Here is a 19,408-nt window from a genome sequence, read left to right as displayed (position 1 = left end):
ACACACCGAGATGTGCTCAGCATCTCCCAAGAAGCAGACCTAAGCGCCTGTGTTCTCTGGAACTCTGCTTGCTGCAAAATGTAATAGTTTACACAATCCATTCTGGGGACCTAAACAAGGCTCTGTCTCTTCCCTCGGTCTCTGTTTTTATGACTCCAACCTGCGCGTGGGTTTTAAACTCAAATTTAGGGCAACGTAAATTATAATTGAACTCTTAATGGAAGAAAAAGACAGAACCAGAGCAAGAAAGAAAGAAAGAAAGATGCTTATTTCTAGTGAGAAAAGATTGTAGAAGTGCAGAAAGAGCAAACACCTGGGGACATCTGCAGTGAAGACCTTTCAAATTAGAAGACTCAGCTTTGGACTTTATTCCAGCGTGTGTATGATACCAGATTTATCCAACATAGATGTAACCAACATATTGTCCATTCCCAAAATATCCAAAAAGCTTTTGAGTTACCTTTTCTGTTCACAGATATTGGGAGAATACACACACACACACACACACACACACACACACACACACACACACACTTCACACCTGCAAAAATATTCTGCAGTGTTGATGGAACACTTAGACAACCCTGCTGAAGACTCCTACTTGTGGTTCTTAAACCTATTCATTAGAAGTCTTTCATCTTGGCGCAGACAGGACCAAGAACATAACTTGTGGGACCCACTGAAAAACGACAGATTCCCTTGCTCAAAAATCATGGAGAATTTCAAGACAGCAATGGCAGAGAATTAAACCAAATCTAAGATCTCTCTAGGCCAGGTCCTATGTGACTGCACAGGTCACATGCCCATGAAGCCAGCTTGGGGCCAGAGTCCTCAAATCAATCCGAAGTACCACCTCTAATTTGTTAAGAGGCTGCCCTCATTTCATTCCCAGCCCTCCCAGTTAGGAAGTGTAGACCTCACTAGCTCTCTGCTTGAGCTCTTAAACAGACCTCAGTCTCTCTTTCTCTCTCTCTCTTAAGATTTTTTTATTTAGTTGAGAGGGAGAGAGAGCACAAATGGTGGGAGGGACAGAGGGAGAGGGAGAGGGAGAAGCAGGCTTCTCACTGAGCAGGGAGCCCCACAGGCTCGATCCCAGGACCCTGAGATCATGACCTGAGCCGAAGGCAGATGCTTAACCCACTGAGCCACCTGAGCACCTGACCCCGATCTGTTTTTAAGAATCTTCCTTTTGGGGAGCCTCGTGCAATTGGTATGTCTGTTCTTTCACCATTGTCATACTGCACGTGAAAAAAACTTGTTGGGTCTCTCCTCTCTCTTCCCAGCTTGTCCAAGATCCAGGTTCAAAGGAGGCTTACAGGTTGAGCCTGGAGCTCAGCAGTAGGGAACATCCCCCTGGGTCTGATGAGCAGCAGCTTCTAGTCATGAGGTCTCTCCCCTACAGGGTCCCTCCTCAGGTGCCAGCAACCTACCCCATGGGCATGCTGGGAACTCCTCCCACCTGGGCCTTTGTCCCGGGTCCAGAGTCTGTGCCCTATCTATGTAGTCACAGAGACCAGCTGCAGTCCACACATAGCAGAAGTTCCTTGTTTACTAGGTACAGAGGGTCATAATCTCTGACTGCAAACACTGGCAGCTCCAGAGACCAAGGGAAAAGCAGGGGCAGAGTGGCAGTCTGGGAAGAAGCAGCCCACACCAGATCCTCTGGCCTGCGGGTGACAGGCCTAGGAATAGCAGGTAGGGGATCTGTTGGGGGCCAGAGACTAAAAGCAATAAGGTGCAGATAATGCAGAGGGTCAGGAAGAGGTCCCCCAGAAGGGGGAGAAGAGCGTCCCAGGTGCTAACCCTTCCCACATCCAGGGGTCTGCGACAGCCATCACAACATCTGAAGCCATGGCCAGTGGAGAGGATGGGCCGAGGAGCTGTGTGGTGTGCAGGGACCGAGCCACAGGCTATCATTTCCACGCCCTGACCTGTGAGGGCTGCAAGGGCTTCTTCAGGTAAGTGCCCCCCACCCTGGGAGAAACCACCTCCCAAACTCCCCACTGGGCAGCCTTTAAGCCATGGCACATGCCCGAGCTTGTCCACCTACGTTACTCCTGCCTCTCAGAGGCTAACTGCCCTGTGGCTAGCGTGGTACATCTCGTCAACCTCAACATTGCATAAATTGGTGATAGAATAATAGAGGGAAGGCTGCTGTTGGTCCTGTGGACACAGCCCCTTACCCACTACCTGCGAACACCAAGTCAGGGATCCTGTGCCCTGTGCTTGAGATGGCGTATACACTACCCACCCTTAGGGACCCTTGGGCACAGCTCAGATTAGCCCATGTCCCCACAGATCCTTCTAGACTGTGTCATCTCAGCCCCTCACGTAGCCACCTGTTCACTGCCATCCGTGACCACCCTCCCGAAAGTCTCCATCTCTCACAGACGAATAGTCAACAAAAGCATTGGTCTCACCTGCCCCTTTGCTGGAAGATGTAAGGTCAACAAGGCCCAGAGACGCCACTGCCCAGCCTGCCGGTTGCAGAAACGCCTAGACGCTGGCATGAAGAAGGAAAGTGAGTTGGCCCCTACCGACACCAGAATCCACGGACAAGGTCGCTCTGCTTTATCCTCGTTCCCAAAGCGTGTTCTCCCACAAGAAGAGTAAGATTTTGGAAACAAGTCAGATGATGTTTCTATTCCGCTCCTCATCTCTCTTATAGTCCAAGATCTCATGGTCTGGCTCCAACAGACAGCCTCCCGGATTTTATCTCCTGATCTGCCCACCTTGCTCCCTCGCTCATGGCCACACTGACTTCAGTGCCACTTTCAAGCACACCCAGCACACACCCCTCGGGACTTTTGCCCTTGTCATCCCCTCCACCCAGAATGCTTTCCCTAGATATCCTTACGGCTTGACTTTTGTGTGTCTCACATATAGCACATGTCACCTAGTAGGTACATGGTAACTGTTGAAGGAATCATCGTGTGTCATTTCTCTGTGCCCCGTAATGAGGCTTTGCTCCCCACAGATGATGTCACTGGAGCTCACTCGGCTACAAAGTTACAGTGTCCGTGTTTAGCTCTTCTGACTCCCAAGCCCTTGCTTTCCACTGATAGCGCACTACTCTTCAACACGGACCGGGGCATACCGTAGGAGTCAAAAAATCTCGGCTTGCATCACTTTAGTGTCTTGTCACCTTGGACCTGCCACTGGAATGTGAGCCTGTTTATGTGTCTGAGAAATCTGGATAGTAGCACCTGGCCTGTCTACCCTCTACCCACCGGGTTGTTTCATCCAGTGGGATTTAACCTCAGAACCCTTGCCGTTTAGGGCTATGTAAACAGAAGGTGATGCTTTAGGAACCAAGAGCTCTTCCTCTTCGCTGGTCGCCCAGAAGCCAAACATCTCCCTTCACTGTGACTACTTTATTTTCCACCCCTCCCCACCCCCCAGTGGTACCTTGTTTTCCCCAGCGGGGCCTGCGGGGCTGGGGAGAGGGACGGGGATCCCTTACCACTGGGGCCTCTAGGACTCCAGCCAAGCCCAGGGAGGCCCCAGGAATGCTGCTCCCTCCCCACATCCTTCATCACAGGGTACCCGGTGCCCAAGGGCTCCCAGACAGAGGGTGAGGGTGGGCGCTGGCAGAGACAGTGATGCCCTCTGCGGACCTCAGCAGCATCGTCCCTCATCTTCCCCGGGCACAGTGATCCTGTCAGCAGAAGCCCTGGCAGCGTGGCGGGCGAAGCAGGCCCAGCGGCGGGCCCAGCAAGTCCCTGCACAGCTGAGCAAGGAGCAGGAGGAGCTGGTGCGGACACTCCTGGGGGCACACAGCCACCACGTGGGCACCATGTTCAACCAGTTCGTGCAGTTCAGGGTGAGCCTTTGCATGGACTTTGGGCTGAAAGAGGACCAAAAGGGCAACCGAGGAGGCTGTCCAGAGGGAGTGGGCAGCAGTGTCCCACGCCCCAAGACAGAGGACGAGGCTTCTCCAGAACCCCAGCATCCACAGGCTCCTCAACCTGGAAGTCCTTCCAAGACAGGGCTGGAGAGACCCCTGGGACTAGGGCCACTCACTCAGGCCCCGATCTCCGCAGCCTCCTGCTCATCTGTTCATCCATCACCAGCACCTGCCCATCCCAGTCCCCGAGCTGCCCCTGCTCACGCACTTTGCGGAGGTCAACACCTTCGTGGTACAGCAAGTCATCAAGTTCACCAAGGACGTGCCTCTCTTCCGGTACGTGACCTCCCCTTACCTTCCAGGAGGAAAACACTCCAATAAATTATAATCACACACACACACACACACACACACACACACCCAGTCCCTGACCCGCTAACCCTTCCTACTGCCTTTCTAAGCACGGGGTCTTGAATTCCCTCCTTTGGTCTTAAGTATCTCAGCCAGAACTGGGAGCTCCTTTCCCTCTCTAAAAGGCTCTTGCCTCCTCCCCTCAGGTCCCTGCCCATGGAGGACCAGATCTCCCTGCTCAAGGGAGCAGCGGTTGAAATCTGTCATATCGCACTCAATACCACTTTCTGTCTCCAAACACAAAACTTCCTCTGCGGGCCGCTCTGCTACACGCTGGAAGACGGCGTCCATGGTGAGGGGGGCTGGAGCCGGGGCGGGCGGGCGCGCGTCCTTTGGCGGTAAGGCCTGTGGCGGGGTGACCGGGAGGATTCTAAGACCAGCATCTCCCACAGCGGGGTTCCAGGAAGACTTTTTAGAGTTGCTCTTTCGCTTTCATGCGACACTGAGACGACTCCAGCTCCAGGAGCCCGAGTATGTGCTCATGGCTGCCATGGCCCTCTTCTCTCCCGGTGAGCACCCCCCAAAGCCCAGAAGCTTCTGCTCCTCCACCCCTGCCCGGACTCCCAGCCCCAGGAATCCCTGCCCGCCACCACCCATCCTTCCCACCCTCTGTCTTCCAGACAGGCCTGGGGTTACCCGGAGGGAGGAGATCGATCGTCTGCAAGAGGTGACGGCACTGACCCTGCAGAGCTACATCAAAGGGCAGCCGCCAAGGCCTGGGGATCGGTATGCGGGAGCCTGGGAGCCTGGAGGCTGCGCAGGAAGGCAAGGGAAACACTGAGCTCAGGGGAATGCTTCTGCTGTCCTGCCCTCTGGGAAACCAGGTTCCTTGGGGGCACCGAGTCCTTCCCTCGCACCTCAGATGGGTCTGGCATCCGAATCGCTCCTACTGCTGTTTCATCTGATTTTTTCCAGATTTTTTTTTTATTCAGTAGAGATGCAAAGTCGTAGCTCGCAGGCTCTGTATGATAGCATTCCTGAGACAGATGACACCCGTCACCTTACCCGTCCACTCCAGGCTAAAAGCAGCCTTCCAGGAATTCTCGTTCGCTCTTTCCTTGGCCCTCCCCTTCCTCTCCATGGGCCCCTTCCTTTAATTTTTCATCCCTGCCTTGAAGTTATCATGGTCATTCAGATTCCTGGGCAAAGCCAGGCTCTGGCTCAGCCGTCCAGGCTCCATCCAGGCTCTGAGGTAGGCTCCGCGTGTTCTCACGTGTTCCTCAACGAGCCAGTTTGGCCAGAAGAGGGACGCTTTAGACCACAGAACACACCCACCTTCTAGAACCTGCTCTAGAAGGCCAGATCCATAGATTCCACAGAGCTGCAGCTCTGACCAAGTCTGGGGCTTTCTTCACACTTGGCCCTGAGACCTCTGGATTCAAGAAGGGCATGGTGAGAGGAGACCTCGGGGACCTTGGGAATTTTTGCTGATTTGTCATACCAGAGCATGATTTTCTGTAGTGTTCAGACCTAGCTTCACTGAGGGAAAGTTCCAGGGAGCAGAACTTCAAGACAAGACTCTCAGCTACCTTATTTTCCTCTTTCCCTGGTGACCCCACTACCTCCTCCAAAGGTTTCTGTACGCGAAGCTGCTGGGCCTGTTGGCTGAGCTCCGCAGCATTAACAACGCATATGGGTACCAAATCCAGCACATCCAGGGCCTGTCCGCCATGATGCCGCTGCTCCAGGAGATCTGCTGAGGACCCCACTTGCCTCCTTCCACAGCCCATCTGGACACGTTGGACTGGAAAGGGGAAAATGCTGGGGCCAGAGGTTGGGACCGGTAGGAAGGGAACCCAGTGGTTGCAATGAAAGACTAAAGCAGTAACTACCTCTTCATGCAGTCTTGGGGTTGGTGGGGGATGACCACAGGGACAGAGCTATTCTCTGGGAGCACGGAAGATGGGAAGGAGGAAGCCTCAGGGCTAAGAGGTAAAGAAGCTCCTTCTGGGAATTGGGGGGGCACTTTCTGAGGTCAAAGATGTAGCCCTTCAGCACTTCTCTCCCAGCCCTAGACTTGGGGATGGAAAACAGGACAGGGAGCTAATCCCATGCAGCCTGTTCTGCTCTGAAGAGGAAGAAGCTAGGGGCTTTAATTGATAGGAAAACGAAGAAGGGGGATGTGAGGGGAGAAAAGTCAGCCAGACACACCCCTTAATCCTTCTCCCTTAGTCCAGAGCCACAAGAGCATGGGAAGACAACCCTGGAGCCAGTGGCAGAGGTGGGGGCCATACACCACGGCCCCAGCAGCTGCCCATGGCGGCTCCAGTTCTGAGGAGGGCACGGTCCCATCCCCCGCTCTGCTCCTGGGACCCAGAGGTCACCCGGCAAGGTGCGCTCTGGAGAGGGGGCCTAGTCTCTGGCCCTAGGGCACCTGCCTCGGAGGTTCCAGCGTCTGTGAGGGGCGGGCCCTGGGAGCACCTCAGCCCACAGTGATGCTGAAGCCACAGTGGAATCTGTTGCGCCAGTGATTGAGGAAGGCTCCGAGGGCCAGGGTGACGGGCAAGGGGGGCATCTTCTTCTCCAGCACAGCACCCACACACCAGTTACTGTCCACCAAGCCTGTTGGAGAATAGGATACGCACGAGGTTACTTCACAGGCTTAGAGACGGGGGTCAGGAGCAAGGTCAGAAGGATGCTTGCCTCCTCCCTCTGTCCCCCTAGTCCCTCGGCACCTCCGAACGCCATCTCAATAACCCTCACCTCTAAACACCATGTTGGCCTGGGGCAGAGTCAGGTGGTAACCGAAGGAGAAGGTTGTGTCTTGTACCCTTGTATTAGCCTCAAATTCCACTCCAACCTGGACCTGAGAACCACAGGCAAGGATGGGAGAAGGATCTGTGTCATTGAGGACCAGAGGAGTCCCGACGGGGGCTCGGCGGAACGGATGCGTGCGCGAAGCATCTGTGTGGCGTGGGTGGGAAGAATCCCAAGGCAGTGGGGCCTGTGGAGGTCTGCAGGGGCACAAGTTCACGACTGGCTTGCTGGGGTAGGGGAATGGCATCAGGAGACTCACCTGTTCGTTTGCCCTGTGGTAATAGCTTGCATGGGCCCCACCTGACCCCACATTCAGGGTGGCCACCCAGTGCACCGCTGTAAAAACCAAAACGCAGGAGACAAGGAGTGTTACCATAGCAGGACACAGGCCAGGAATCCTCACCGAGTGCAGAATCTCCCCTCCCTGTCACTATTCCCCCTCACCCCATACCCGAGTACTTTCCAGCCAGTGTCAGGATGGCGCCCTCCTCGCCTGGCCGCCGGTGATAAACTAGCTCTCCTCCCAGCACCAGCCGTTGGGTGAGGCTCTGCAGGAAGTGAGCCACCATGATCACTGTGGGGTAGCAGGGAGACACGGAGTCAGTCGCAGGGACAGCCTCCAGGCCTGCTCCCCTACCCCTGCCTGCCCAAGCACTTTCTAATCCCTCAACTGTACAGACGAGGAGGAGACAGAGCCAACATCAGCAAGTGAGCAGCCAAGATCCAAAGCACCCCGTCCCAGTTCCTCACCCGATTCCCCAATCAGGTCAGGATTCCCTAGGGTCAGAGTGGCTGTGTAGTCATCTCCTCGGTACTCGCCATCAAACTGCCACGTCAGGAACTTGGCTTGCTGCGTCTGGGTAGGCAGAACAAGGAGTAGAGCCTTCCCCCCCCCCACCCCGCGTGATCACTCCTGCCCTGCTCCTCCCCCTGGAGCCCCCCAGCGCAGCACACTCATGGAGAAAGGGGAAATGCTTCAGCGGACGGCGGCAGGAACCATGGGTCACCTGGAAGACCGCCTTGGCTCGGAGCCGCTCTGCCAAGAGGAGCAGGACCTGGGCGTTGAGGCTGCCACTGCTGTCCATATCCCCCACCACAGTGGGGAACACCTGTTGAAGAGGGTACAGGGCAAGACTGAGCTGGGGGCACGCTCAGCTTCCGTCCAACCGGCCAGCATTTCTTTAGCAGTACCCAGCGCCCCCTAGTGGAGCCACAGAGACAGACCCCGGCTCCTCGCCCAAATGTTTCCCCCACTCTCTCCCGTCGGAGGAAACACAGAGGCAGGTGCCCTGCACACTCTTCCCTGTAACACACTCCTCTCCTCCTCCTCCTCTAGTCCCGAGTCCTGGGTGGGCTTTCCCCCATAACACCCTCCTTTCCTCCTCCTCTAGACCTGAGATCTGGGTGGACTTTTAGGGAGATGACCCGGGTGTGAGGACTACTCACCTCGGCGGGGCTAAGTTGCCAGTCTCCTGCATAGGCCGCATGGAGGTGATACCCCGGCAAGCCCAGGGCACTCATGTGCACGGTGTGAGCCACCTGAGGAAAGAGAATTCAGTGGAGGAGGAAAATGTTCCCACCCACCTCAAGCCCCGTTCCACCCCTCTCCTTCTCCCCATCCAGAAGGCCTTACAAGAATCCCAAACATTCCAACATACACAGAGGGTCACCGAAACTAAAAGCAGTAAGTCCCACAGGCGAGGGAAGTAAAGAGAGCCCCACATCCTCCCTCATTTGTCCCACAGAGCCTAGTTAAGGCTTGAGTACAAAGGCAAGGAGGAGAGTATCCAGGGATAGGCAGGGAGGATCTTAAGGAGGGCCAGAGAAGTGGGAGCACCTGGAAATGGCTGCTCAGAACCTTGTTGACAACGAGCTTCACTCCCTCCATCTGTGCTGGGAACACATCTGAAGGGGGTGGAGGGGAGGGGAAGCGGAGGAATGAGCACAGACAAGGAACCCCTACCCCAAGATGTAGTCTCCCCTTTTAATCCCATTGAAAGCACTTTGGAGGAACTGACCTCCTTTCAAGTCCTACCACGAAATGTTCCACTCCATGTGGGCACCTGATCCTCCCTGAGGCTGGATGCCCCAGCTGGGTTCTCCCCTTTCCTGCTCCCATCACCGGACACCCAGAATTCAAGACCCTCCCCTCCTCTGCCCCTTCAATGTGAGACACCCAAACGCCAAGTTCTCACCTTTGCATAGCCGGTGCAGCTCATCGAAGCTCCCAGGGTTGGGCAGAGGCTCCTCTCGACGGGGGCTCCGGCGGGGCAAAGCCCCCATCGGTGCCAGGCCCAGTGTGTTCCCCATTTCAGTCCAGAGAACAGGGGAGGGGCAGGGGTTAGCCTGAGAAAGAACGCTATTGCTCCCTCTACCCCGCACGGGTCCCACCCCCCATCATCCGACTCCCCAGTCCCAGAAACTTCCACATGGCCCGATGCTAGACCTGGAAGAGGAAGAGCAGGGAGAGGGCACCGGTGGGGAGACTGAACCCCAGGCACACTCCCGTCCCATCTTTGATTCTTCACCCCACCTGTCACCCCGTCCCTTCCCCCATTATCTAATCCTAGCTCCCATCACAGACCTCACCCAGCTTCCCAGTCTTCCTGTTCTTCATTCCTAGACCCCAACGCGAGACTGGCAATGAAGCAATAGTCCTTACCGTCTCAGACTATCATGCTGCCCCTTTTCCCCCGGCACACCCCGGTCATCTTGATGGGGGCAGCCATCTTGAGTAATGGCAGGACTGCGGCTTCACGCTGCTTTCTCAGCGTGGTCATGAGCGCCATCTTGGAGTCGGGCAAAAAAAAAGACATTAAAGACCCGACCCTCCCTTGATTGGGCCCCGCCCAGAAGATTTAAAAAAAAAAAAAAAAAGCTGCCTCCGTCTCCCAGGGGCCAATGGGAGAGAAGGAAGCAAAGGAGTGGCAGAGTCGGGTCCAGAGAGCTCCAACCCAGGCACTGCAGAGGCAGGCGGGGCTTGATTGGTAGATGGCCTGAGATCGCCCGGCCTCAGCAAGGTCGGGAAGACGCTGGGAACGTCGTAGGCGCCAGAGGGAGAGTTTTGGAGCTTGGGCTGCTGCAAGTCCTTTCGCGGGACAGCCTGGAGGCCTCCGTTTTGTGAAGGGTGGCAGAGGGAATGATTGTGAATTCTGCATTGGAACCCTGGTTCTTATGGCTCCTAGCTGCCCCTACCTCGAACCCCTTAGGGACTCCTCACAGCCCCCCACAGTACACAGCACACACCTCCAGATGGGTACCACTCGCAAGTACAGCCCTCCCCATGGGGACGCGGAGGTCTACGCCTCTCCCAAGTTCACCTTCTAGTTCTCTTGGTGGATTGGGAGTGGGTGAGAGTTTAGGGTAGAGGAGCAGGACTTGCAGCCTTAGTTAAAGCAGGATGATTCCGTGAAGCAACTGCCCTCATTGGCTAACCCTTCCCTCATTGCTCAGGCAAATAAAATCTGGGAATATGGACTCTGGCTCCCAAACGCACTCCACTCCAAAACCAAGGACCGTCAGTGGGGGTGTCTTTCAAATACTAAGCACTCCAAAGGAATAATTGAAGATGGAGTAAGATTTTTTTTGGCCCAGGGTCACTTCCCTCACTAGCCCTCACAGCCCCATCTCCGTTTCTCAAGAATGTTCTAGGTATGGGGTGCTTGCGTGGCTCAGTGGGTTAAGCTTTTACCTTTGGCTCAGGTCATGGTCCCAGGGTCCTGGGATTGAGCCCCGCATCAGGCTCTCTGCTCAGCAGGAGGCCTGCTTCTGCCTGCTCTCTTCCTACACGGGATCTCTTTCTCTCTCTGTCAAATAAGTAAAATCTTTAAAAAAAAAAAAATAATGTTCTATGTACACTTTGAGGGCAAAAGGGTAAAAGATACAAATGCTTCAGATAGCTGTTTAGGTGATTTCACACAAATGCCTTGGGCTTGGGGGATGTACCTTTGTCCTCCCTCACAGGCAGAGCTGGGGCTGGGGCCTCGATCAGAGGGATGCTCTGGCCCCGCTGACTCACACTGATTGACCATCACCTTAGAATGACAAGGTAATCCAGTGACCAGGGAACTTCAGCCTTTATCCTTGGTAGAAGACTCTCATTCACTTCCTTTCTTGCCGGGGCCCACCATTTGGGAAGGGGAAGGCAGAGGCTACTTTCTGAATTTGTTTTATTAGAGGTAGGGTCTACACGTTTATTAGCACTCAAGAGGGTTATTCTGGGCTCTCGCGTTTTCTCCCTCATCTCATTACACATTAACTGAAAGCAGGACAGATTCAATCACACTTGCCCTCTGACTCTAACCCTTACTCTCCTGTCTCGGCGGGTGCGACAATTCGATCAGGAACGTGAGAGTAAGAGGATGGTGAAAAGAAATTAAGAGACAAAGAGATGGGGGCAGGAGGAGCACTGAGGAGGATGTCCCACAGTGCTGATTTTATTCCACATCTTACAAGCATTTATAAGGCAGACCACAATAGAAGGAATAATACATCAGTATCTAGTCAGATAACCGCAAGTTCCTATAACAAGTCTTACATTAACTACAAACAAATCTCGTGATGCCAGGTAATCACGGCTAAAGCCATTAGCTACAAGAAATTACAATCAACCAGGGAGTGGATTATGGGAAGTACAGGAACAACGAGGACCAACTAAGAATTCAGGACCCTGACCACATTTGTTCCCTTCTGTAGGGAGAGCGTGTGGGAAGTCACGTAGACGAGCGCACGATACATAGCACAGACCCTTTCTCAGTGTTACTCAACTTTCCTGTCCTTAACCCCTTATCAAGGTGTCTGGATTTTAAAGGAGACACAAGTCAGGGCCTGGTTTGATCCACGCCTCCAACCGTGCCGTAGCCTCCAACATTCTCCTAATCCTCATTTGCCTGCCCCCTGGCCCCGATTTCATTCCTTTCCCCTTTCTCCTGTTCCCCGATACCTCTCTGCCAAGCTGCAGTGAAGGGGGTAGGGCTGGGGAGGTGAAATCTGGCCACAGTGGGACAAAGTTACCAAGGGCTGAGGGTTTGATATGTCAGGGCTTTCTGGAAGAAAACTAGGAATCCTGCTTCCTGCAGCATTCAAATCCAAAGAGCGCCAGCCCCAGACCCCGAAAGAGTGAGTGTCAGTAAGCCGGAAGAATGCCCCCTTGGCCTCCGTCCGCCCACTAAGACCCACACCCATGCCTCCCGCCTCCATCACCATGATCCCCCACATTCTTGTCCTCTCCTCCCCCATTTCTTCAACTTGTTTACTCCAACGTGGCCCTGTCCCATGGGGCCCTTCCACAGTCCTTATCACCTGACAGGGGGGTGGGGAAGCAGAAATGTATATAGCCCCATCTCCCCAGCCCGGCCAGACGCAGACAGCAAAGAGAGACGCTGACCAGGTAGGGTAAGGAAGTGAGTGGTGTGGCCAGGATCCAGAGAGGACCCAGTTTTAACTGTGGGAAGGGAGGGAAACTGGTCGGAGTGGGCACCTAGGTAGGAGTCTCTGGAGAGGGGCTGAAACTCATTCCTCCCCCACTCCCAACTGCTTCCAGGCCACCATCCCCACTGTTACCACCATGAAGCTGCTTGCTCTGACTGTGTTGCTCCTCACCGTCTGTAACCTTGAAGGTGGGTGTCGTATGGAAAGGGGTCCCAAGAAGGAGAAGGTGCTAGGGTTCCTGGCTTCCCATCTGTCAGTGCTCCTAGCAAGGAGCACTGAGTGCTCCAGAGCAAGATCACTCCCTCTCAAAGGTTCGGAAAGCTCATCCAAAGACCTGGAGCTGGGTACCTGTTTAGGGAGGGGGCTGGGAGTGGGGGCTGGCTACCAAAAGAGTCCTGGCCTTCTGCCAGGTCCCTGTTGGGGACCCAGCTGATGAGCTCTGTGTGTGTTGTGTGCATGTATGCGCAGGTGCTCTTGTTAGGAGACAGGCGGAGGAGCCGAATCTGCAGAGCCTGGTCTCTCGGTACTTCCAGACAGTGACCGACTATGGCAAGGACCTGGTGGAGAAGGCCAAGGGCCCAGAGCTTCAGGCCCAGGCCAAGTAAGTCTCAGTGAAAGGAACTTGGGGGGCACACCCAGCTGGCGTGGTCAGTGGAGCGTGCGACTCTCGATCTCCGGATTGTGAGTTTGGGCCCCACGTTGGGTGCAGAGATTGCTAAAAAATAAAATCTTTTAAAAAAGAAAAGAGAAGAGAAAAGAAAGAAAGGGGATCGGGGCCCAGGGAGCTTTAGAGAGAAAAAAGGGAAGATGGGAGATTGCCGGAGCTCAAGGGTGGGGGTTAGAGAGGATGAGGTTTAAGTTGGAGACACAAATTCTTCACCACCTCGTAGATCCCACAGACCTCTTGGACAGATAGGGCCAGTGAGAACTAGGCTTTGAATTTTTATCTCTAGGGTCTGTTCCTCTACACGATGGAGGGCTTGCCTCCCCTCCTGGGAGGGTTACCATAACAGGATGGCCCAGGTCCTAGAGTCTGGGGAGCTGGGTCTCACCTCCCAGCGCCAGTGAGTCCCCTGCCAGTGCCTAGGGTCTCTCACACTGACCTCTAATCCTTTGATTATACAGGGCTTATTTTGAGAAGACACAGGAGCAGCTAACGCCCCTGGTCAAGAAGGCCGGAACTGACCTGATCAACTTCTTGAGCAGTTTCATGGACCTCAAAACACAGCCTGCCACTCAATGAGGCATCCAGACCATTGTCTTCCATCCCCAGCTGGCCACTAGAACACCCACTGGTCCAGCCTAGAGTGCTCTCCCCGACACGCTCCTTGTTTTCTACAATAAATATTGAAGGAGTCAGGTGTGAACCTGGTGCTTTGGAGGACTGGGAGAAGAGAAGTATGGGTATCGGTGAGGGGAGGACCAAGAGGCCTGCTCCTGCTAGGGGAGGGGTTTGGTGTGCGGAATGGAGGGAGGGATGAAGAGACAGCTGGTGGAAACAATAGGGGAGTGGTGTCTATGATTTTTCTTCATGCCCAAATCATCTTCCCCGAGCCTGGGATCTGCTCGGCACAAAGGCTTAGCCTGTGCACTGCACAAGGGACAGTGAAAGGCAGGAAAGTTTCATAAACCGAGTCCCTAGACTACTGGAGGTCACAGAAAAGGAGGGCACCCCCACCTCCAGAACTTCCTCTCGATCATTCTATGAAGAGGAGAAGCCTTCCCATAAATGAACCCAGAGGTGTCACCTGAGACCCTGGCTTCCCTTCTGAGCCAGGGGAATACCATGCCTCCCCCCGCCCCATCCTACAGAAAAGATACGAGTTCGCTTTTCTTCCCCAAAAGTGCTCAAACCCTCCTTCCATTTAAAAATCTCTCACCTAGACCCCCTGGCTAGGGAACATCCATTCCGAACCTCTCCCCTTATAGAACTGGCCAGGTGGTCAGATCTGAAACTCACAGACATGATGTTTAGCTCGGGGCCAGATGGGTCTCCCGGACTAAATCAAAATGGGATGGAAATCAGGCTGGGCTGATGTGGGAGACTCACAATACCAACATGGAGCGCGAAGAAGAGGCATTTTCCAGTAAGTTTGTTCCCACTCCGCACTTGAAGCAGCTACCTCTGGACCCTGGCTCATCGCTCAGAGCTCGTCTGAAATCACTGCTTCCCAGGCACCGGACAGGGCTCCAATTTCCTCCGTGTATTGATCAGTCTTCGGTTTGGCCTTCAAGGCCCTCGCCACGCATAGTGACATGCTTTCCTTTCTTCCCCAGTTTCTGTTTTTCTCTCATGCGGCAAGATGTGTGGGGACAAAGAGGGCTCAGTCTGTCCCTTGCAAGATGCCCTTGGACAGGTTAATTTCAAAGAGCCAGATCTTCCACCCGGGGTTGGTGAGCAGATACAACCGTGCAAGAGAGGTGGGAAACATAGTGGAGGGTTTCAAGTCGCTGTGCGGCGCTGAGTCTTACCCAACTCGGGCGGGGCGGGGTCGGCCTGGGTACTCAGGACCCATTCTGCTGGGGCTGTGGAATCAGAGGTAGAACCCGCGGCATCTGATGTGATGCAGACACCACAGGAAATCCCGGCTCCCGGCAGAGCAGGAAATAGGACAGGCATGGATCTGACCTGGGGCGGTTCCTTAGCTGCCCACCCTGGCACGTGGAGCTCGTCTCCCATCTAGGGGCCATTTGTTCCCCTTTGCCTTTCCTGCCTCCAACCCTCATCTGGCCCTCTAAGGTTCCTCCTGCCTGCAGAAACCACTGAAAACTCAAGTTCCCGTAAAACCTTCCATCAGGGGGGTCCCACAAGGCTTCAACACGCCGTCTGCTCAGCGACGCTAATGTCCAGATGCATGCCTGCTGTGTGCTGTACCCACGCTGCTCCCTGACCCTCCCTCTGGTCCGGATTGGTCACCGTTTGGGGCGGGACAGCCAGGCTACTCCACGGCCCAACCTCAGTCCAGTTGCCACACACGGAAAGCCAAGCTGGATGCAGACGTCATTTCTTAGGTTCCGATGTTCTGAATGTGCCTGGACACCTGACACTCGCTCGCTGTTCCAGCTCCATGCCACTGGACCTGGGGCGGAGGGTCTCACCCTGCCCCAGCCACGGGCAGCTTTCACTCCTCGACCAGGCAGCCTCGCCCTGAAGTCTACCAGACCGTGAGCTCTGTGGGGTCGGGAGCTCGTTACTCAGAACGGCATCGTCAGTCCCCGGCCTAGCGCCTCCTAGAGGCTGAATAAAGATATGATATGACATGACATGATATGATATGATATGATATGATGATATATGATGTGATATGATGATATGATATGATATGATGTGATATGATATGATGATATGATATGATGATATGATGATATGGTATGATATGATGTGATATGATATGATAAATAGACGAATAGAGTCCAGGCTCTGACGGCTTTATTGGTGATACTCTATTTCCATTGTTGAGTGGGAGCGGGAGACAGGAAAGAGAGGGGTGGGGAAGGGCAGTGAGATCAGAATATACACGTTAATGATTAGCATCTGAGCAGAAGTCTGGTGGGGAGGAAGACCCACCAGTGTCCAATAATGGGGGACGTAGCATCATTTCAGAGGTAAGGCCGGCTGGCACTAACTGGGAACATATGTCATGTCAACCATGGGGGTTAGGAAGAGAACGAGGAGGGGAAGGACGTGACCAGGGACATCTATTCTAAAGTTACTGGGACGGTTTCTCATGCTTCAGGGTCTCGTACGTCTCCTGGTTCCGGGTGCTCAGGCCCTGGAGATGAAGGTCAGAGGATGGTCAGGGCTTGTGCACACTGCAGGCCCCCTGTCGGGCCCCCTATTGACCCTATGTCTTTCAAAGGTCACACGAAAACCCACTCTCTCCTGTTGACTTCCCCAGACTGGGGTGGGGGAAGGCAGGTTCACTCACCGTGTAAATGCCGTCTGATTTCTGCAGAAGCAAAAGGGACAAGGCGTTAGACACCCATGCCTCCTTCAGGGTCCCTCGGCCTCTTCTTCCCCACCCAGTGAGGTATGTGGCTGGGGCTGGCCGGTCACTGGGGCCAGAGGGCACTCATGTGGGGACTCTGGGGCATGAATGCCCCTTTGCCCGCAGGGCTACAAATGCACATACACACCGCATACTCAGGGTCACTCTCCGCTCTCCCTCATCACCTGCTGAGTATTTTACTTGGGGCCTGGCTAGGTGGCAGGGTGCGCAGGGGGAGGGGAAGGGGGGACCTTCGACACTGGGAGTCTGTAGCAGTGACACCCAAACGCGGAAGGGGCCATACCTCGTAACTAGCTGTGGCTGCCTTCCGCACTTGGATCTGGAGCAGGGGAGAGAGGTCATCGGTAAGGGCGAAGGTAGTGGCCCAGCCCCATCCCCCCCAACTTCGCAGGGATCCCTGGTTATTCCGTCTCCTCAAAGCCAAGCCGGTCCCCTCCCCCGGCCTTACCTTAAGTCGGCAGTAGAGAAGTGTGAGGACAATACCGTACAGAAACAGGATGGCATCCAGGATATAGCAGAGCTGAGGCTCTCCCAGGGCGGCTGAAGGGACAGAGGGTGCCCTCAGGGTCAGGGACATCGGGGAGGTTCCGGCGCTCGGAGGACAGAACCGGCAGGTGGGACCGGGCCTGGTGGGGAATCTCCCAGGAGACACACTTGGTCTTCCTCTCTGGATCCTATTTTTCTCGGCTTTCCCCCTTCTCTCTCACCCTGGGGCAGGGCTGGGACAGGAAGTGTGGGGTGTTCTGCCCGCTGCGATGGAACTTACAGGCGCTGAGAGCTGAGGAGGGAGCCCCCCTCAGCCCTCCTCGGCCCCCCCGCCTCGGGCCCCCAGGCCTCTGCTTTCCGCCCTGTCGGTTCCTCAGGCCCCAGTGAGCACTTCACAGCCCTCAAGGGACTCATCTGAGTTCACTCGGCGAAGACCAAAACCTCAGCCCAAATGGGTAGGGTGAGGGACAGGCAGCGACAAATTTCACTGAAGAAACCACAGGAGTGTCTCTGTTAGGTCCTATGACCTGTGGCTGAGGGCTGGACAGGAAGGATGTGAACCGAAGAAGGGAGGGAAGGCAATTACCCTGTTATCGGTCATCTCTGAGCCTCGGTCCCCGCATCTCTGGCCCGCTAGAGTGGGCTCAAAAATGGAACAACAGGTGTCTGCTTCCCTGGGCCTCATGGATCCCGATGGCGCATGGCTGGGGGAGAGGCTCTGCCCGAGCTTGGGGGGTGGGGGGATGACCACAAGCCCGATTCCAGCCCCGGGCGCTCTGCCCTGTTACTCACTCACTCTGGGCCAGAGAGGAAGTTTTATGCAATTTAAAAAATCAAACAGGGTGTGAGCCCCAGCCGCAGTCTGCTCTGAGTCCCTTTCTGAGGGGCTCACCGGCACGTGGCCGATGCTGGGTGGTACCTCTGGTCCCCTGACGCTCTTTCCCACAATATTGCATAAACCGAAAAACTACCGGGTGGGGGTTGGTTGGGGGAGACCTCATTATCGCCATTTTACCAAGGATGAAAGGCAGGCTCGGAAAAGCTAAGTAACTCCTTTGGGGCCAGAAGGCAAAGGGACAGAGCAGGAGCTCAAACCCAGGCTTTTTTTCAGCGCTTCTGTCCCGACCTTTCTGCCTCGGTGCCCCCGCTCTCTCGCCTGGTGGCAGCAGGTCGGCACCCACGCAGTCCTTCCCTCCACCTCACAGCTGGGCTGCCGGACTCCCCCAGCCAGTCTCTTTCAATTTCCCACTTCCCTGGAGGTTCACGAGCCCCCCATCTCCACAGCCCCAGCTGCAACCCCCATCAAAACGCAAACACACAGCCCAGCCACAGGCAGCCAGAAGCGACAGTGTAGAAACTGAGTGCCTGGAGCCTCAGACCCTCTGAGACCTGCCCGTGTCTGCCTCCATTTCTTGGTGGTGCTCAGGCCACCCGAACCGGGCACTGCATCCTGCCTCCCACCCCAGCCCTCACAGCAGCTGTTGGCAGAGTGGCCTGGGCTGGTGACGACCCACGGAAGCAGGTACCAGGTCTACTTTGACCATCCTTGCCTCACCGACAAGTCGGACGCAACAGGCTCCCGCCTTCCTCGGGGGCTTTATGAATTCACCGCCCAGCCTGAGATCAGCTCCCAGCGCCAGCCCAAAGGCACCACACAGGAAACGCTGATCATGGGAAAAGAAGCTTCTCCCCAGGCTGGCTTTTCATGTCATACCTCCCCTGCCCAACGGAAGCCTTCCCCGTGATCAACCCTAAAAAAGTGAGGAGACGTGAAAACAGGGAACTAGGACTCTTGCGCCCTGACGGGGACCAGAAGGGACCATCCTCAATGTCTCAGGATCCATCTGAGCCCGGCGCCCACCTGCCAGCCTTCTCCCGTCTTCCCCTGCCTCGGCCCTCAGACTCGAGCCCTCAGCTCTCACCTTAAGCCCAGCCCGTGGGCCCACAGCCCACCCTCTCACCTGCTTGTTCAACTAGGAGGAGCAGGAGCAAGACCACCGCGGGGACCATCTTGGGCGGGAGCTGAAGGGCCGCGAGCCGGCGATCGGACGCTCTGGCACTGCGCAGCTGTGCTCAGCGGCTCCCTGACCACAGAGTTTCCCCCCTTCCTGCCCCGCCTTCCCCCAGTTTTGGCCCCTTCCCCTTCCTGCACCAGAGTCCGGGCGGATCCCGGAAGGGCCAACTAAGGGAGTTAGATCTGGGCTCTCCTGCCTCAGTTCTTCGGTGACCAAGTCCCAGGCACCAGGGAATGGGTTGCTGGGGGGTGGGGGGCGCCCCTGCCTGAGAAAGGCCATCTAAACCGGCCGTCACCCCACGTCCGGACACACCTGGAAGAAACTGTCCCTTCAATGTCCCTGAGACCCCACCGGAGCCTTTTCCCTGCCGCATGGAACTTTGCCCCCGTCTTGATGGGGGACGTTTACCAGTTTGTGGAGGCAGCCAAGTCTGGGCAGGGGGAGCTGTGGGG

The 19,408-nt window shown here is 55.4% G+C and overlaps 4 protein-coding genes across 6 annotated transcripts; 2 read left to right on the top strand and 2 right to left on the bottom strand.

Moving 5' to 3' along the window:
• Positions 1-1,500: 1,500 nt before the first annotated feature.
• On the top strand, positions 1,501-5,963 carry LOC111138900 (nuclear receptor subfamily 1 group I member 3). The gene is made up of 9 exons (XM_022490878.1): positions 1,501-1,555; positions 1,819-1,958; positions 2,391-2,521; positions 3,654-3,823; positions 4,044-4,183; positions 4,405-4,550; positions 4,651-4,767; positions 4,879-4,984; positions 5,832-5,963. Exons 2-9 carry the CDS (start codon positions 1,852-1,854, stop codon positions 5,956-5,958), a joined length of 1,044 nt encoding a protein of 347 aa, XP_022346586.1. The 5' UTR covers positions 1,501-1,555; positions 1,819-1,851; the 3' UTR covers positions 5,959-5,963.
• Positions 5,128-9,491, bottom strand: LOC111138901 (translocase of outer mitochondrial membrane 40 like). Of its 3 annotated transcripts, XM_022490879.1 has the most exons (9): positions 9,211-9,491; positions 8,853-8,920; positions 8,462-8,554; positions 8,023-8,124; positions 7,766-7,871; positions 7,467-7,589; positions 7,275-7,351; positions 6,962-7,064; positions 5,128-6,820 (listed from the first exon to the last, which is right to left on the bottom strand). In XM_022490879.1, exons 1-9 carry the CDS (start codon positions 9,323-9,325, stop codon positions 6,681-6,683), a joined length of 927 nt encoding a protein of 308 aa, XP_022346587.1. In that variant the 5' UTR covers positions 9,326-9,491; the 3' UTR covers positions 5,128-6,680. The 3 variants fall into 3 exon arrangements, with proteins under 3 accessions (XP_022346587.1, XP_022346588.1, XP_022346589.1); XM_022490880.1 differs by lacking the exon at positions 8,023-8,124 and having other exon boundaries at positions 6,089-6,820; positions 9,211-9,356; XM_022490881.1 differs by lacking the exons at positions 8,023-8,124; positions 8,462-8,554 and having other exon boundaries at positions 6,089-6,820; positions 9,211-9,356.
• Positions 9,492-12,395: 2,904 nt separating this feature from the next.
• LOC111138997 (apolipoprotein A2) lies at positions 12,396-13,804 on the top strand. The gene is made up of 4 exons (XM_022491070.1): positions 12,396-12,404; positions 12,558-12,633; positions 12,914-13,046; positions 13,571-13,804. The coding sequence occupies exons 2-4, from the start codon at positions 12,582-12,584 to the stop codon at positions 13,686-13,688; spliced, it is 303 nt and encodes a 100-aa protein (XP_022346778.1). The 5' UTR covers positions 12,396-12,404; positions 12,558-12,581; the 3' UTR covers positions 13,689-13,804.
• A 2,060-nt stretch (positions 13,805-15,864) lies between these two features.
• LOC111138962 (Fc fragment of IgE receptor Ig) lies at positions 15,865-19,021 on the bottom strand. The gene is made up of 5 exons (XM_022491000.1): positions 18,903-19,021; positions 16,904-16,995; positions 16,739-16,774; positions 16,375-16,395; positions 15,865-16,218 (listed from the first exon to the last, which is right to left on the bottom strand). The coding sequence occupies exons 1-5, from the start codon at positions 18,949-18,951 to the stop codon at positions 16,156-16,158; spliced, it is 261 nt and encodes an 86-aa protein (XP_022346708.1). The 5' UTR covers positions 18,952-19,021; the 3' UTR covers positions 15,865-16,155.
• Between the last annotated feature and the right edge of the window lie 387 nt (positions 19,022-19,408).

Source organism: Enhydra lutris, unplaced genomic scaffold (genome assembly GCF_002288905.1).
Source record: "Enhydra lutris kenyoni isolate GAN:26980312 unplaced genomic scaffold, ASM228890v2 scaffoldscaffold94, whole genome shotgun sequence".
Classification (NCBI taxonomy): domain Eukaryota; kingdom Metazoa; phylum Chordata; class Mammalia; order Carnivora; family Mustelidae; genus Enhydra; species Enhydra lutris.
The sequence above is the reverse complement of the archived record's forward strand: the minus strand, read 5'-3'. Positions and strand labels throughout refer to the sequence as shown.

Excerpts from the sequence above, each read along its gene's own strand:
- LOC111138900 (XM_022490878.1), top strand. The coding sequence starts at position 1,852 with ATGGCCAGTGGAGAGGATGGGCCGAGGAGCTGTGTGGTGTGCAGGGAC. Across the intron at positions 4,184-4,404 it reads AAGGACGTGCCTCTCTTCCG|GTCCCTGCCCATGGAGGACC; the intron begins GTACGTGACCTC and ends TCCTCCCCTCAG. Across the intron at positions 4,768-4,878 it reads CATGGCCCTCTTCTCTCCCG|ACAGGCCTGGGGTTACCCGG; the intron begins GTGAGCACCCCC and ends TCTGTCTTCCAG.
- LOC111138901 (XM_022490879.1), bottom strand. The coding sequence starts at position 9,325 with ATGGGGAACACACTGGGCCTGGCACCGATGGGGGCTTTGCCCCGCCGG. Across the intron at positions 7,872-8,022 it reads GAGCCAAGGCGGTCTTCCAG|ACGCAGCAAGCCAAGTTCCT; the intron begins GTGACCCATGGT and ends CTGCCTACCCAG. Across the intron at positions 6,821-6,961 it reads GGCCAACATGGTGTTTAGAG|GCTTGGTGGACAGTAACTGG; the intron begins GTGAGGGTTATT and ends ATTCTCCAACAG.
- LOC111138997 (XM_022491070.1), top strand. The coding sequence starts at position 12,582 with ATGAAGCTGCTTGCTCTGACTGTGTTGCTCCTCACCGTCTGTAACCTT. Across the intron at positions 12,634-12,913 it reads CACCGTCTGTAACCTTGAAG|GTGCTCTTGTTAGGAGACAG; the intron begins GTGGGTGTCGTA and ends ATGTATGCGCAG. Across the intron at positions 13,047-13,570 it reads GAGCTTCAGGCCCAGGCCAA|GGCTTATTTTGAGAAGACAC; the intron begins GTAAGTCTCAGT and ends TTGATTATACAG.
- LOC111138962 (XM_022491000.1), bottom strand. The coding sequence starts at position 18,951 with ATGGTCCCCGCGGTGGTCTTGCTCCTGCTCCTCCTAGTTGAACAAGCA. Across the intron at positions 16,396-16,738 it reads CAGCCACAGCTAGTTACGAG|AAATCAGACGGCATTTACAC; the intron begins GTATGGCCCCTT and ends TTGCTTCTGCAG. Across the intron at positions 16,219-16,374 it reads AATCAGACGGCATTTACACG|GGCCTGAGCACCCGGAACCA; the intron begins GTGAGTGAACCT and ends CTTCATCTCCAG.